Source organism: Mus musculus, chromosome 7, assembly GCF_000001635.26.
Source record: "Mus musculus strain C57BL/6J chromosome 7, GRCm38.p6 C57BL/6J".
NCBI lineage: Eukaryota > Metazoa > Chordata > Mammalia > Rodentia > Muridae > Mus > Mus musculus.
Window position 1 is genome coordinate 124,288,316 of NC_000073.6, and position 17,542 is coordinate 124,305,857.

At 41.8% G+C, this 17,542-nt stretch overlaps 1 protein-coding gene across 2 annotated transcripts in view; it reads left to right on the forward strand.

Annotated features, from left to right (window-relative positions):
* The window catches only part of Hs3st4 (heparan sulfate (glucosamine) 3-O-sulfotransferase 4), a 416,624-nt gene that overhangs the window by 305,950 nt on the left and 93,132 nt on the right, over nt 1–17,542 (forward strand). The window contains exon 1 of one of the 2 annotated variants that reach the window (XM_006508104.4): nt 6,431–16,639. The exons of the other annotated variant lie outside the window; for it this stretch is intronic. Coding sequence (XP_006508167.1) covers nt 16,596–16,639 — 44 coding nt within the window. The 5' untranslated portion in view covers nt 6,431–16,595. Of the gene's footprint in view, nt 1–6,430; nt 16,640–17,542 lie in introns of those variants that run through there. 2 annotated transcript variants of the gene reach the window in all.

Sequence of the window (17,542 nt, forward strand, 5' to 3'; positions counted from 1 at the left end):
AACTAAGAAAGAACTTCAGTTAATCATCCTGGGTCCAGAATGATATCCATGGAGTCTGCATCCCAAAAGTCTTGAGGATTGAGAAATGCTGGTGAGAAATCGAGGAAAGGATGTCACTCCCATAGGAACAGAAGCAGGCAGAGTTCAAAGGGATTCACTGACTATAGGAAGCATCAAAATGGAGATGATTCAGGTGGCGTGCTGAACATAGGCTTCGCAGGCAGGATATGGGCATGGGGGTGGAGTCAGAAGGGGGTGGGCATAGGATAGTTTACATTAATCTAATCCTAAGGAAACCCCAGACAAAGCGCTAGAAAACTTCTATTTAAAAGGAAGTAAAATACTGCACTGTACTTTTTAAAAATGTCAATGTCATAAAAGATAAAAACAGGTTATAGGAGGGTTTTGGAAATGTTTCAGATTCCAGGAAACTTAGGCAGAGTGGGTAAATGCAATCACTGATCCTCAATTACACCTTGCACATGAGGGAAAGTATGAGCAATGAAAAATATTATTAGGTCAATTGACACTATTAGAATTCAGATGGTAGATTAGACAAAAGTATTGAATCAGTGTTAAATTTAGCAAAGACAATAAGTGCAGTGTGCATGCGTAAAAATCAATTATTCTTAGAAACATTCATGCAAGTGTTTTAGGGGTGAAGGGCCTGGCCTTCACAGCGATGAGATCCTAAGAGAGAAACAGGGTATTTTGAGCTCTTTCCATTAGTGGAAATGGTTCTGAAATATTGATGTGTGTATGTGTCTATGTATGCTTGCCTCTCTGTGTGTGTGTGTAGTACCAGCACATATGTGTATGCATGTATGCATATATGTGTGTAGGTTTGAATACATACATAGGAGTAAGTAAAGCAATTTGGTTTAATAAGCTGTTATCAATAGATGAATAGAATGCATATATTTTCAGTATTTTTATTATTGCAATTTTTTTCAGTTTAAAATTACATCTGAACAAAGAGTTAAAAACATATTTTGATTTCCCTCTCTCTCTTTTTTAGGCAATTACAAAGTAATTGAGGCTTTTCAACACTTCTATATGTGATATGTTTTAGGTTTCTTTCAAACAGCACTGCAATTAATGTAAACGCAACCTGATTCCAAGTGAAATCAATTTTATACTGTAGAAGAGGCATCATATAATTCTCTTACTGGCTGTCTGGGGGCATTTTAAAGGGGATTTGAGAAAGAGTTTCCTCAGTGCTTACAACCACTGCACATCGCTCCGGTGTTGTGAAGTTCCCATCTCTTCTGAAGGAAGGTCCTGCTGGTTACCATGGGGAAGGCAGATTGAGAAGGGAATGACCTGGAGGCGGGAAAGATGTTCAAGGGCCCGTTGCCACAGTTCATCCAAGAAATAATGAGGAGAAGAGAAGCAAGTGTGTGCTTGAGAGAGATTTTTAAGAGATCGTTGTCAAGACTTGGTTAATAATTGAACACAGGGCTTGGTGCTAACAAGGGGAACAGGCGGCGCTGGCTGCTTTAGCATCTTGAGTGAGTGATAGTGCTATTGATGGAGATGAGGTTTGTAGCAGAGGCAGGGACCTAGTAGCTCAGGAGCATCTCAGAGGAGGATGAGTAGTCAAGGCGGTGCCGCTTCTGTATAATTTCTAATCACAAGTGTTTTCCAGGAAATCCGATTGTGGGTGAGCCCTTCAGAGGAGCCAGCATTCTTAGAACATTTAGGTTTCCTTTGTACAGAAGCAACCGGAAATGCTCATCAGGTATCCTGGGGCACTCAGGAAATGTGGGACTACGAGAAGAAAGGGAACAGGTGTGGTGTGCTCAACTGTGATCCCAGCTACCCTGGCGTTGAGGAAGGAAGAGTCTTAGTTCCAGACCAGCAATTGGCTACAACACAGGTTCCTGTACAGCCTAGGAAGCTTATCAGGACTTTATCTCAATATAAAACTGAATAAAAAGTGGTGATGCTGCTCAGTGTTAGAATCCTTGAATAGTGTGTGCAAGGCTCTCGTCCTGTCCTAGGTACTGGGGGTCAGGAGGAGGAAAGGAAAAGGGAGAATTAAAGAGTGACAGACATAGAGATACAGAGAGACACAAAGACAGAGAGACACACAGAAATGAGAGAGGGACAGAGGCAGAGAAAGAGAGAGATGAGAGAGAAAGACAGACACACAAAGAGACAGAGACAGAGAGAAAAAGAGAGACACAGAGAAAGAGACTGACTTAACTTCCTGGGGACACTTTATAAGTAACTTTATAAAGCTTGGGACAGTATGCTAGCACAGTTGAACCATGCACCCATTCCCACAGTCCTATAGGAATCAGCTGGACAGAGTTCTTTAATATTGAATAAACAAGCCTGAGACATTGGAAGAGGATAGACTCAAATTCCTTGATCCCTGATTAGAAGTTTAACTGAGGTGACAAACTCAAAGAAAACACAAGAGGGTGTGCCTAGCTAAAAATTAAAGGTGGTCTAGAAGTGTGACACAGACACTTTAGTAAAAGCTTAGGACTTAGGTCATCCAGTGTAGGCTGTGTTTATCTTCTCCTGAAATTTTAAGAGAAAGGGCTTTAGCTTACTGGATGTGTGCTTAGAATTCCTAACCTAAAAGTGATTTATAGAAGGGTTTGTTGGGTTGTGGTATCTTCCTTTTACACAGATCATGTTTATGTACTTGGCAAGTTCCTCTCAGTAAAGATTGCTGGGTATGCAAGACAGAAGATTGCTAACTCCCCATAGCATAGGATGGATAGCAACCTGACATTAGCTGAATTAGATAGACAGACATGCTGGCTCACAGGACTAGTAGCCAAGGGCTGCCCGTTTTAACATTTAAAGGCTGAGTAGAGAGCTCATTTGATAAAGTGTTAGTCATACAAACATGAGGACCTACAATCAGATTCCCAACACCCACAAAGGGCTGGGTGAAGCAACATGTCTCTATGATTCTAATTCTAGTAGTAAAGAGACAGATGGTCAGTGCTCACTAGACAACTAATCTATCCAGCCAGTAAACTCCAGGTTCCACAAGAGGCCCTGTCTCAAAGCATGAGGTTCAGAGAGATTAAGGAAGATACCGAGCATTACATACACACACACACACACACACACACACACACACACACACACACACAGGAAGACACCTGGCATTACACAGAGACAGAGACAGAGACAGAAAGAGACAGACAGAGAGATAGAGACACAGAGCGAGACAGAGACAGATACACATACACACAGAGAGAGACACATACACACAAAAATACACACACCCACACAAATTTCAAGCTCTTTAGCTAGACCATTTTACAAGTTTTAATCCTGGTTTTAATAGCTATTTATTTTCTCCAAAACATTTTTTTTTGTTAGTACACGTATAATTATAGATCTAGTTATTTAGGCTACAATGAGAGTTAATGGTCCAGCACAAATAAATATTCAGAGCTGTAAACTAATTCTGTTGGGCTTTCAGGCCTAGCTCAGTGCAGGTACTGAACTCTCTCTACCATATTCTGGATTGTCTTTGTTGCTCACTCGATTCTCAGGCAATCTCTGTTCTCCAAAGGAAAGATGTATGCCAGAAGTGCCAAACGTGGATACAACCAGTTCAACTATCCTTAAAGAATGGCTGCGTCTTTTCTCCAATATTTTTTAGCAGAATTCCAAAAGTGACTATATTTCTATTACTATAATAAAACACTCAAGGAAGTATTTTTTTATACAGAAAAGAACATGTTGTTTTGTACTTTTTGTTTGCCTGCTTTTTGCTCATAGTACTTCTAGAGATTTGAGGGTGAGGCATCTGTACTGTTTCAGCTCTGGTGAGGGCTACATCCCCATCTAGTATGTAACATTGTAGCATAGGACATATGGGGGAGGAGAGGGAACGCTCATATGGCAATCAAGAAAGCCAGGGGATTCAGAGGTCAGACAAGTTCTTATGAGAACTTACTAGAATCTCACGGGAAAGACATTAATCTTTTCTGAAGGAGGTCGATCAGTAGCCTAACTTCTTTCCATCAGGTCGAACTTTCAACCATTATCCTATTTCAACAGCAACATACTAGGGACCAAGCCTTCAGTACATGTCCCTTAGGTAAAAACATTCAACTACATCGAGCCTTCAGAAAAAGGACTCATTAATAAGCTATCCCTGAACCAGCACTTAATGTCAGGAAGAGCTTGAGAAACTATGACTATTTCTAGAACCATAGCCTGGGTTAGTTTGTCTTTGGATTTTGTGGAGATGTTTTCAGTGTGGCTATTGAGGACTGGGTTACAGGGAGAGAGAGGAATTTGCTGGCTGTGTATGGTAAGAGAGGCAGTCAATCACTGTCTCAGAAGCTAGCCTCATGCATGTAGCCTGACTGTCACTTCATGTCTTCTTGACAAGGGCAACTGTTCCTTGTTGCATCTGGCATTATAGGAACTGAGTTTTGGTGTTGGCTAACTTGCCAAGGCAGATTGTGTATCTATTCTTGTCTTTCTCCATTTGTTGTTACACTGGATGCTTTGATACAGTTGACAAGAATTTGCTTTCATTTTTGTTAGGAGAGAAGCTAGACACAAGTGCTCACTCTGCCTTATAATCCAGAGGCTTTCCTCAGACACCCTCACTCCACCTTGTCCTACAGAAGCTTCCCTTTCACCCTCAGCTGTAGTTCTTGCCATCCTCATGAAACCATTCCTGGGTATAGAAGAGATCTATCAATAACTGTGTCTGGAAACTAGGAGGTACAGTGGGGTCTGCACACCTCTCTTAGCAGTAAGCACACTTTTGTTCTATCACTGATCTGTGACATAGCAGAAGCAGGCTTTAAGAGCAGCTGATAAATAAGTTGGTTAGTATATAACCTGCAGAGATACTGTGGTAAGGACAGCGTTGGGTAGAGAGATTTACAAGTGCTCAGATCATGTGTCCTTCATAGTGTGATTCTATCAATCACAAATATGGGCTTTTAAAAAGCCTCCCCAGAAAGTCTACAGAAAGTGCCACACATGACCAGGAGTTGAAATTTTATTCTACAAGCACCCATTTGGTGCCATGGCTCACAGCCCCAGATTTTGGGTGGCAGCCCTGTAATGGCAGCAAGTATACAATGGCATCTAATACACAATGACCACGTGTTCAGCTAACTCCTGGGGATGTGCAAACCAATGACATAATGTCCTGGTAGGTTGGCATTACAGCTAAAGAGACCTCAACCATTTTGGAAAAGTACAGCGACTGTCATGATGGTAGAGGATGCTGTGAGCATCGTACTATGTAGAACCTTGATGCTGATTAAATGAAGGCATGCATTTAAAGCACCTTCCTGGTTGAATTTTTCCAACCTCTTTATTACTTGTTTTTACATGAACTAAGAAAGGATTACTGTCTCCTGCCTCCAGAAGCATTGAGTGGATGTCTATGGTTAAGGTTCAAAGTTAACCCCCTTTTTATTGTATTTCCTGTGGGTTTTGTATCTGTTGCCATTTTTCAATGTCCCTGTTCATCTTCCCATTTAATGACCTTTCTTCCAGGCATAAAGTTTTCTTCTCTATTCTACAGTAGAGTTTTGAATGGGAAAGCTTCACATTCAGTGTGCCAGTTGAGTGGCTGAGCCTGAGCTGGTGTTAAGATGAAGGCAAACATCCACTTTCTTATTCCACCTTAGAGCTGGTTCATGCCCACAGTAGAGGGGAGATCCCCTGTCCAGTTTGGGACCTCAATAGAACAATGTAAAGAAAATTTCTTAATAGTACAGCGCATCCTGAGAACTAAGGTGACTTTGTTTTTACTCAATAATATAACGAGTTTTATTTTGAGTGATGCTGGATTTAATGGCTAAATCAATATGTGTATTTAGCGTTGGGCTTTATTTCCACACTAAGTGACAAGAGATAAGCAGCCTTAGAGTGTGTTAATTGGTTTGTGTTTAGCATTTAGGCTAATCAGCAGTAGCAGAGGTGCCCTGGGCCACTTCAGGCTTGGTAATGGGGTTTATCTAGACCCAGCTCTGTTTGCATTATTGACTGAAGGTGAATTGCTCCTGTTCCTCTTACACTTGAACGTTAAGCTGGATTTGCAAGTGCAACTCAAGACCTTCAGTGTTGGTAAGAATTAGCCCAGGTTGGGAACAAGCCAAATTAAATGGAAGAAAATAAATATCATGTTATCCTTGCTGTGGGGAGGCTGGGGGGCAAGAAAAAGCCCTAGTGAGGACTTATCCGGGTGAAGAAACCTTTAAGCCAGGGATCGGGGCTGATGGACAGTGCCTTAGACTGTGATACCTGTGGATTGGCAATGTGACAGTGGGGAACTGGCTAAGTGCAGCCTGGGCTGGCTAAGTGCAGCCTGGGCTAGTACACACTTTGCAAGAGGTCTGGAATTTAGTAGCAATCTATTTTCAGATATAAATAAAGATCTCTTGATGGGAGATATCACAAAAGAATGGCATTCACTGTATTAAAAATGTTTAAATACTTCTTGCGTGTTGTTGGTAATGGTCCCTGGTTGTCTTGCTTTGTGATTACAGATTATAGAGTTTTAACAGCTTGGAGATTTCATATGATTATCCAGACTGGGGAATCATATTGAAGTGTAGGGGTGGGGTGAATCAAGTCCTGTGGACCTGCCTCATTTACTAACAGGAAGTGATTCCTAGCTTGCCCTTTACAAAAGCACAGACCCCCAGATCTCTACTGTGCTTCTTCTAGCCTGTTTCTCACATAGACCCCTACCAGGCTCCTGAAAGTATTGGCTTCTGTAAATGCAGCTTTATGTTTTGAACAATAGTCAGCTTGCTACTCAGCACCAGGAAGGGAAGAGTATTCAGCATCTCATGGGGCTAATGCAGGTCTTAGCTTTACCATCAGCTTTGTAACACACTGTGCCTCTGTGTCCTTACTCAGTGTGTGGGCTAGCCTCAGCAGATACTGTAAAATTGGGGTGTTACCAGTCATTTGTCAGAGAAATCATAGGGTCAAAAAGCCTGGGATCCCATGGAAGTCAATAAGCATCACTGCCCTGCCTTTATTTCACCATCCATCGTTGTTTCAACCTCCTGTCTGTGTACCTGCTCCCGAGGTGTCCAGACTGCTAAACTAGACCATCTCCTAGGTCGTACTGGCGACCTTATACTTTGTTTTCAGGCATGATAAGTGGAAACTGGAGCTTATGAGGCAATATCAAAGCAAGCTACTTGCTTCCCTGTGTTGGTTTTCTCTCTTCCCTCTCAAGAACATCAACCTTTGGAGCACAGCATCTCTATGCTGTCATTGTTGAAAAAGGAAGTATGTCAGGAATTTTGTCTAAACATTTATAGTCTCAGGCTCAGTTCACATTTGCCAAGTACCTTCTAAAGTCTACTCACTTTCAGAATCCTATGCAGTCTATATGAACCATCCCACCCAGAGATGCCCATGTGGAAGTTGTGGGTGCTTTCATCTTGCTGGAAATAGAGGGAGTGGGAAGGTTACAGCAAGTCTTCCTGGAATTGCATAGACCTTCATTCAGTTGCTGGGACCCATAGGTCTTGTCATTAAGACTTTGCACATACTCTTCCCAGTGTCTGACATGTTCTTCCCCCAACCCCAGACAGCTATCTACTCTTTTTCTTCTTCCAGTTCTCTGTTTAGTCATAAATTCCTCAGATGATTTTGTTTAGATGTATGATCACCTTATTCCATTGTTGTGCCATGCCTATATTCTTTGTCATTGTTATAAGTTTAAATGTATGTCTTAAAAAAAAGTATAGAGATAAATGATATATATATGTATACATATATACATATATACATTTACATATACATACATATAAATACATATATATATATGCATACACACATACACACACATATATATGTGGAGAGAGAGAGAGAGATTGATTGATTCTGAAACAGGTCTGGGTTAGGCACTGTAGTTCTGGAGATGTGAAAAGCATTTATTCTATCTTCTCTCTACAGATGAGGACAAGTGGAGTTTTCTGTATCTCTGCAGACTGACAGTGCAGTGTGACAAATTTAGTCTGTAAAATATAAGTTATTGGCAAAGATGTGACTTATAAGTATAATGTTGAGAAAACTTCAGAACCTATGCATATGTTCTCGGTTGTCTGTAACTTTCCAGTTAGAGAAAAGCTTATCTTCTGATAAATTTACATGTAAATATGCATGTAATAATCTGCTTCCACAAGAAATACATAATGGTTAGAGAATGATACTGCCTGTTCTGCCTCAAAGAAAATTTCACATAGTAAAGTACATGAGAAGTGAGTAGGAGGGAATAGAGAAGAATTTATGAGTTAGTGTGTTGGAGAAAAGGGGACATTTTTGTGGCTGATGGTCCAAGTACTCTAATATTAAACATTACAACAATCTAAGCCTTAGTTTTTTCATATATAAAATGCGGATGACAATAGACTCTTTTCACTTGACTGGCTCTAGATCAAACCCAGAACATGCTAGGCAAATGTTCTGCCACTGAGCCATTTCCTCAGCAAGAGCCCATCTCTGTGAGTATCTTTGAAGATATAAGAGAGCCTTGCACAAAGTCTGGTGCTGAGGAATGTTCTCGGCTGTGATAGCTGAGCTGGAAAGGAAAGCGAGCCATTGATAGCACCCTGTACATTGCATAAAGCTAGGACTTGGGCGTCCTCAGGAAGTTGGAAATAGTAAGCAGAGATAGGGATGGAAGACACAAATTCTTCCAGATGCCAGGCAGACAAAGGGGCCAATAAAACAAGACAGTAGAGACTAGGGTAATTTGACCATTGTAGAAACTACAAGTTACTTAAGATCATTTGATCTTAGCTGTTTCTAATACATGTGCCAGTACAAACAGACATGGCTTTGGACTTGGGTTTGGTTGGAGAACTTCCAGTGACGGTGTTACAGCAAGTGTATATGCATCTGTGTATGTGTACATAGAGATAAGGAATTTGCAATGGAGACACTTGGGGGTGGGGAGAAAGAAGAGAAATCTATTTTAGCCATTCTCTAAGGAATAGCATATGACTGTATAAGGTTGACATCTCTGATACAGAAATAAAGATATTAAATGAACAGGTTCTAGACTTCCTGTCCTGTATACTTCTCAAGCTGTGATTAATGAATGAAAGGTCCAGGCCAAACAGCCCTTGCAGTTTGTTGAAAAGATTGAGAAGGCTGTAAAATTGGGGAACAGAATGGATTCTACACCTGAATAATCAATTAATGCCTCTTTAATGATTGTGAAGGCAATGCGTACAAATACCAAATCAATTTCAAGAATTAATCAACTGGGGCAACAGAGCTCTGAGTCTCAGCAGGGAAGCCAGTGGGGTGTGGTTGGCAGAGAATCCTATTTTGCCTTAGATCAAGAAGACAGAGTTTGTGTTTTACCTCCCCTCAGTGGCGGGTGGAAGAGGGAGCCAGCCAGTCCCTGTCAGCCTGCAGGAGCTCCCAGACCAGGGGAAGAGGAAATCATTTGTTCCAACACTAGAAAGGGGAAGCACACTCCTTCCCCAATCAGCCAGATAGTCTGATGAGAAGAAAGCTCTTGGGACACAAATCAAGCCTCAGAAGATGAGAAGACCCAGTTAGTGGACTCTTTTCTAGGGATGATGGAAGATTTATGGAAATTTATAATTCTGCTGCCATGGGTTTTTGTTTCACAGAAGCCACTAATATTTCTTCCATTGTTTATGAAAATGTCTAGGTATACTAGCTATAATTTTTATACACCACGACTCTGCTGACATATTCCTGTCGGGAAGACAAGCTGAAGACACATGAGACAGTTCAGTGGGATTCCAAGGCTTGATGCGGTGCATTATAATTTTGCTCCTGTCGCTACCTCTGTACGCTAGTATGTGCACAGAAGCCATCCTACATTCTTTATATTCTCCGTGCCTGCCCAAGGGCCAGGAGCGTGACAGGTGCTTGATAAATGCTCATGGAATAAATGAATTTATTAAACCAGAAACTCACAGTATAAGTTAGTTAAAGTATGTTTTAAAAATCCAGACAAAGAAAACTACATCAATGACAGTTTGGATAAGAAGTGTCCCTCGAAAAGCCTGATATGTTAAAAGTTTGGACCCTGATATAGCTGTCTCTTGTGAGGCTAGACCAGTGCCTGGCAAATACAGAAGTTGATGCTCACAGTAATCTATTAGATGGGACACAGGGCCCCCAATGGAGGAGCTAGAGAAAGCACCCAAGGAGCTAAAGGGGTCTGCAACCCTATAGGGGGAACCACAATATGAACCAGTATTCCCCCCCCCTCCGCCCCCACTCAGAGCTCGTGTCTCTAGTTGCATATGTATCAGAGGATGGCCTAGTTGGCCATCAATGGGAGGAGAGGCCCTTGGTCTTGTGAAAACTATATGCCCCAGTACAGGGGAATGCCAGGACCAGGAAGTGGGAGTGGATGGGTTGGGGAGCAGGGCGGGGGGAGGGTATAGGGGATTTTCAGGAAGGAAACTAGGAAAGGGGATAGCATTTGAAATGTGAATGAAGAAAATATCTAATAAAGAGAGGGGGGCAGAGAGAGAGAGACAGAGAGAGAGGCAGAGAGAGAGAGAGGGAGAGAGAGACAGAGACAGAGACAGAGACAGAGACAGAGACAGAGACAGAGACAGAGACAGAGAAAGAAAGTTTGGTTTCTAGTTACTGGCTCTATTGAGAAGTGATGAAATTAAGGGTCCTAAGCTCACCAATAGCTCAGTCCACTGATGAATTCATAGGTGGGTGGGCTATTAAGAGCTAGCCCTTTGTCAGAGGAAGCTGGTCATTGGAATGTGTTATGTGAAGGGTATATATAGTCACTGGTCCCAACTCCTGTTTCCATGTTCCCCGTTTACCACGGTAACCCTTTCTCTTCATCAGAGGTCTCTGTTGCCATGGTGTGTCTAGTGGGTATTGCTTCTCAAAAGCAGCTTGAATTGTGGCAATTTACATGATGCGCTTGCCTTAATTTTCATAGGTAAATATGGTGAGGACATTATCTACCTCAAGAGGTTGCTGTGAGGATCAAATAGAGTAGTTATTGCAAAACATATAGCAAATAGCTTAGAATTCTACCACTATTATTCCAGGAATGCTTTTCCAGTAACATTCAATGTGCTTTATAACGAGTCACATAATAGATATTTAAATTCCATTTAAGTAGCAAATACTAGGGTCACCAATTTCTTTCAGTTTGATGACCATGTTTTCTGTGCCTGCAGCACACAAGGCATGTGCACACCTCAGGACCCTCTCTAAGAAATTTTCTTAGCATCTCTGGGAGAAAGCATCCACCCTCACTGTCAGATTCTCTCTCTGTGTGCTGCTTCATTTTTTGTGTGACACTTATTCTCCAGAAATGATATGAATGTTCACTGTCCATCCTAGTAGAAAGTGAACTCCACATTCTTTTACACTTATCTTTTATATTGCTTCATTGAGTTTATGTCAGCACTATATGAAAACTGAATGAGTGAATGAACGAATGACAAAGTTCTATAATCACCACTTCACATGTTGTAACTGTAGATACCATAGTTGACCACCACACAAACAAAGAAGTACATGGAGGAACTGGGATCACTATGAAGTTACCCACCGCTCCTCTCTCTGTTTACTGGTGAGTTCATGTTGTAAACTTCACCTGACTATCATACTGTGTAGCCCTTTCCCATGAGGAGTTATGATGCAATGATAGATGAGAGTATTTTAAAGATATAATTCATGCCAGCTATCAAATTCAAAGTTCAAGACACTGATGTCTTAGATTCCAAAGTCAGCTTATGCTTTCTGTTGCTATGATAAAATGTCATGACCAAAAGCTACTTGATGAGGAAAACATCTCTATCCCCTTATAATTCTCATCCAGCACTGATGGAAGTCAGGACAGGAACTCAAGGCAGGAAACTGGAAGCAGGAACTGAAGCAGAAGTCATGGATGGAGGAGTGCTGCTTAGTGGCTTACTTCTCATGGCTTACACATCTGGCTTTCTTACATAACTCAAGAATATCTGCCCCATGTTGCCACAACCCACAGTGAGCTAGGCCTTCCACATAAAGCACCAATAAAGCAAATGTCTGGTAGAATTTTCCAGAAACCAATCTTTTATTTATTTAACTTTTACTTAAAGTAAATAGTAGACATCTTCTGGATATTCATGATTCATTTTTTTAATTACTTTATTTTTTTTTTACTCATTCACTTTACATCTCACTCACTGCCCTTCTCCCATTCACCCCCTCCCACAATCCTTCCTCCATTACCCCTCCCCTTCTCCACAGAGCAGGTGGGGATCCCCTTTGGGTATTCCTCCACCCTGGAATTTCAAGTCTCTGCGAAGCTAGATGCTTCCTCTCTCACTGAGGCCAGACTAGGCAGCCCAGCTAGAAGAGCATAACCAACAGACAGGCAACAGCTTTTGGGATATCCCCCGTTCCAGTTGTTCACATCCAAATGGAGACCAAGCTGCACATCTGTTACATATGTATTCCTTGGTTCATGGTTCAGACTCTGAGAGCCCCAAGGGTTCAGGTTAGTTGACTCTGTTGGTCTTCCTGTGAAGTTCCTACTCCATTTAGGGCTCACAATCTTTCCTCCTATTCTTCCATAAGAGTCCTCAAGCTCTATCCACTGTTTGGCTGTGGGTGTCTAGCTGTCTGAGTTTGCTGGGTGGCGCCCCAGAGAGCAATCTAAGAAGGCATTTTCTCAAGTCCCTCTTTGCAAATGAGTCTAGCTTGTTAAGTTGACAAAAAAACTAACCATGACAATTGACCATTTGTCAACCTAACACACTAATACATTGCTATTAAACTGTAACATCTTCTTTCTTGTTTACCTCCAAAGTCTTATATAAATATCAATATCCCAATATAAAACACATTCCAACTTTCACAGTCTTAAAAATTTCAGATACTTTAAAAGTACAATCTCTTTGAGACAACCAAGGTCTTATTCAAAGTTCGAAGCCACTCTAAAATTTCCAAAGCCTCTCTAAAATATCTCAAATCCCTTCAAAATTCCAAAGTGTCTCTAAAATGCAAAAATCTCTTAACTGGGAGCTCTTTGTGAAATTAAAAAAAATTAATAATAATTTACATATTTCATATGTTAAAAAGAAAAGCCCAGGCACAGTTAAAATCAGATCAAAATAAAACCAAAATCTAACCATATAAAAAGCTCACTGTTGTATGCCTTATGATCTGGGCCACAAAGGGCCCTATGCAGCTCTATTTCCACTGCACACATTTTCAGGAGTGTTATCGTGTCACACTCTGCTTTGTAACTTTTTCTCAGGAGATGTGAACAAATACTTATTCGGCACAAATGTGGCACAAAAGTCGAGCTCACTGCACCAGTGAGCTTAGTACAGTGACATAGGAGTATGGATGAGGGGCTAGGAACATAGATGGCTCAAAGGTATGTGACCATGTCACTAAAAGTCCACCTCAGCATGTGTGGCCACTCAATGAAAGCCACACCTGTGTTCCTCCCTGCATGACTTACAGGCAGCTCAACAGGTCAGAGAGTCTCCTCTCTCTAGCAGTTGTTACTCATTGTACAACCTCAGGGCAGGATCTTGTAAATCTTTGTTTGTTTGTTTTTGTTTTTTGTTTTCGGAGACAGGGTTTCTCTGTGTAACCCTGGCTTTCTTGGAACTCACTGTGTAGACCAGGCTGGCCTCGAATTCAGAAATCTGCCTGCCTCTGCCTCCCAAGTGCTGAGATTAAAGGCGTGTGCCACCACGCCCGGCCTTGTAATTCTTTTATGTTTCAAGGACTTCTTAGGACTTCTGAGTTGTTTATTTCCTGAGTTGGGTTTTTTTTTTTAATTTTTTAATTTTGTTATTTTGTTTTGTTTTGTTTTGTTTTGTTTTTCTAAGACATGGTTTCTCTGGGCATACAGAAACTCACTCTGTAGCCCAGGCTGGGCTTGAACTCATAGATTTGCCTGACTCTGCCTCCCAAGTGCTGGAATTAAAGACATTACAACACCACACTCAGCAATTTCCTGACTCTTAATAAGCCTCCCTGGAGAAGTATTGCTTCAATATGGAAGAAATTCCTTCCTGACACAGTCCATGTTTTACAATGTCTGATACTCAATCCCTCTAGTATGGGTGCTACTTGAGAGAGTACTCATGCCTTTTTAGTCTCAGCAGTGTCCAGACCTAGATTTAACCCTGAATGGTGAGGCTACAATAAACAGTGATTGTGTGGAAATTAATTGATAAAAGCAAAAAAAAAAAAAAAACCAACACAAACAAACAAACAAACAAATAAAACAAAACAAAACAAAACCAAAACCAGTGTATGTTAAGCAAGGACAGGACTGAGGAGCAGTGTTAACATATTGGTCAGCAGGAAGAAGACTGAAATGGGGAAATAGAATTCAGAATGCTAAGAAACAAAGTTATTGTTTGTGAGGGCTCAGAGCACTCCCATTCAGTGTTCCATTCAATCAGTCATTGAACCCATTCATTGTTCCATTCATTTAGTCACTCAACAGGAAGTTTTGCTGTGCTCACACAGCTCCAGTGATTGACCTGACTGGCCAAAGAGATATGAAGAAAGGAAAGACACACAGGCACATGTACAAACAAATCCGGGTGGTCTGGGCTTTTGGATGGAAAAGCTGCAACACTCCAAAAGCTCAGTATGCTTATTATATACAATTGAACACAGCAGCAGGATTATTGCATATACATAAACAAGGAAGCAGGGTTATTATATATTATTATCTACAGTGGAACAATGAGCCAGGTTTATCTAATCTCAGCAGAAACAATCTAAATAAGGGAGGAGTCTTCAGGCCATAAATATCCGGGATGAGGATGAGGAGAGAAAGCTATGACAGACATTTCTGCTCACACTGCCGACATTCCCACTCTGGCCCCAATTTACCACCCCTTTGAGCCTCACTAAGGTAAGGAGGTCTTTGCCATTCCCATTGGCTGAGGCATTGGGATTCCTTACCCTGTTGCCTTAGTTACTGTTCCATTGCTGTGAGATGACACCATGACCAAGGTTACTTATAAAATAAGGCATTTAATTGAGGGTTTACATTTTCCGATGGTTAGTCCATAACTATCATGGCAGCAAGAAGGTAGGCAGGCAGGCATGGTGCTGAAACTGGGGCTGCAAACTCAACATCTCATCCACGAGAGGGAAGGAGGGAGGGAAGGAAGGAGGGAGAGAGACAGGGACAGAAGGAGAGAGAGAGAGACAGCAAGAGAGAGAGACAGAGAGAGAGAGAGAGAGAGAGAGAGAGAGAGAGAGAGAGAGAGAGAGAGAGAGAGAGATGCAGAGGCAAGCAGACAGGCAGACAGGCAGACAGGCAGACAGGCAGACAGGCAAAGAGGCAGTGACAGAGAAAGGCAGGGATAGACAGAAAGAAACAGAGAAAGACAGAGAGACTGGCTCTGACATTGACTTTTGTAACCTCAAAGCCTACCCCTAGAACACATCTCCTCCAACAAGGCCACACCTTCCCACACAGTCCACCAACTGGGAACCAAACATTCAAATATATGAGCCTATGGGGACCATTCCCATTCCAAGAGCTGCACACGCCCATGCTCATGTCAAAAGTACACATCCGCTCAGGCCTAAACCCACTCCCCAGATAATTTCTCAACTGCTTCCATGTTGCTGAGTTCTAGGGATAAGGTATGGAGTCTGAGACATTGCAGCTGCCCTTAAGTACTCTCAGCCCAGAAAACCTCTGCTGACACTGCAAAACTGAATTCTACAGGGCTATACCACTTTCTAGCATAGTACAACCAGAGAGTGATGAATTCAAAGAAAGACAGTGGCCTGAGTCTATCCTGAATTATTTGATGCAATGCAAAGAACCACAGTAATGGCTGGAAGGCATATCAGACCCCCCAATTGTGGTTGAGTCTCACTGAGCTTCAATTATAGGGAGACTGTACAAAGACATCCACTTTTCTAACAGAGAAACAGTATCTATCTTCTAGAGCTGAGCATTTGGTGGTTATTTTAGAAGAGTCACCCTGCCCTGGGCCACCCATCCCCTGCCCACCTTCACTTGGTTTGGACCCCTGGCTCCTGTGTTATGCCACACTGCAGTCTTCATGCTCTTGTGCCTCCATTTCCTTTCTGTTCCTGCTTCCAAACTCATGACTCGTAAAGCCTCCTAAAGAAAGGTGGCTTTCCCATTCTGCAAGCAGATTCTGCCCAAAACCCATTCTCTATCTCTCTCACTTGCTTTCCATCATCCATCTCTACATCCACAGTGACATGGATACCCAGGATTCTATGATGTACAGGCATCTCTCCCTTCCTAGCCCCCAAGCACAACAGCATTAGCTTATGAGAAATGGTACCACCATTTAGTATTTTTATGTCCCAATCACTCTGGCCTCTAAGTTCATTCATTATGTATGCAAAATGGTAATATGCTTGTATTTTAATGCTCTTAAGCATACAATATTCTTATTAATCCAGGCACTTTTTTTTCATTTGTAATTGAATGGTTTACTTTATTATTGCTTTATGGTAACGACTCTGCATTTCCATTTTTCTATAGGGTGCCTAATTTTAACAGGAGGGCAATCAGAATCAGGAGGGCTGGCTGCTCTAATTGCCTTCATTATAAGATCAGCTAGCATTCTGGCAACAGAATGATCGACATTTACTGGAACTGGAATGAAAACATGGAGATGAAGTGAGTCTCTCTGCTTTCTGGAGAGCTAGAATACCCCTTTATATATATAAAAAATCCCATAGATCTGTAGAATGTAGCCTTTGTCCTTCCATGGCTATAGTTTATGGACATTAACACATATCAAGGGCTATTTATATCAGTTTATACGTGTAATCAAGTTTTCCCCCCAATTTTCAGTGAGATACAAAGTCCATCCCTGTCCAAGGCATTCAGTTCAAATCAACTGCGATGGAGAGTAATCAAGATTTATGATTCTCATTCTGACTCCCATCCCACGCTCGCTGCCATTGCTACTTGCCAGCTGCCGACCCACTTCCCCACTGATGACACCCACCTTACATCCTTCCCATGGGTGATTTAATGTCCATTTTGAAACTGTCAGAATACTTCTGATGCTCCAGATAACAGCTGAGGGGTTTCTGAGTTCCTCCCCTCACTATCCCCAAATACTTCTGGCTTATATGATCTTGTCTTTCAAAAACTGTGAATGTCTAAAGCCCAGAGCTGGTGAACTCTTGGTAGGGAGTGTCCAATCTAGAAAGCAGATTGGCAGTCACCCTTGATGGGTACCAGTAAAATCAATGAGATGGCTTGAGCTAAATTGAGGTACAGTTCTTTTTTGCTTGACCATGACCTGAGTAGCTTATTTAAAAACAATCAAACAAACAAACCATGCAGCCAAAGGAGAAGCTGAAGCCCCTGTGTCTGTTTAAAGAAGTGCTGCTTCTTGTGGGGTCCCCAGAATGGTAGATATACTAAGGGTAATTGGCATGTCTTACTGTATTCCCTGTGCCCAGTGAATGCACTAAAACCAGCTCACTGCAATTCCAACGAGCTAAACATTCAATATTTAAGAAGGACAGACAGTGAGAGTCTTGGACAGTGAGAGCTAGATTTCTGTAG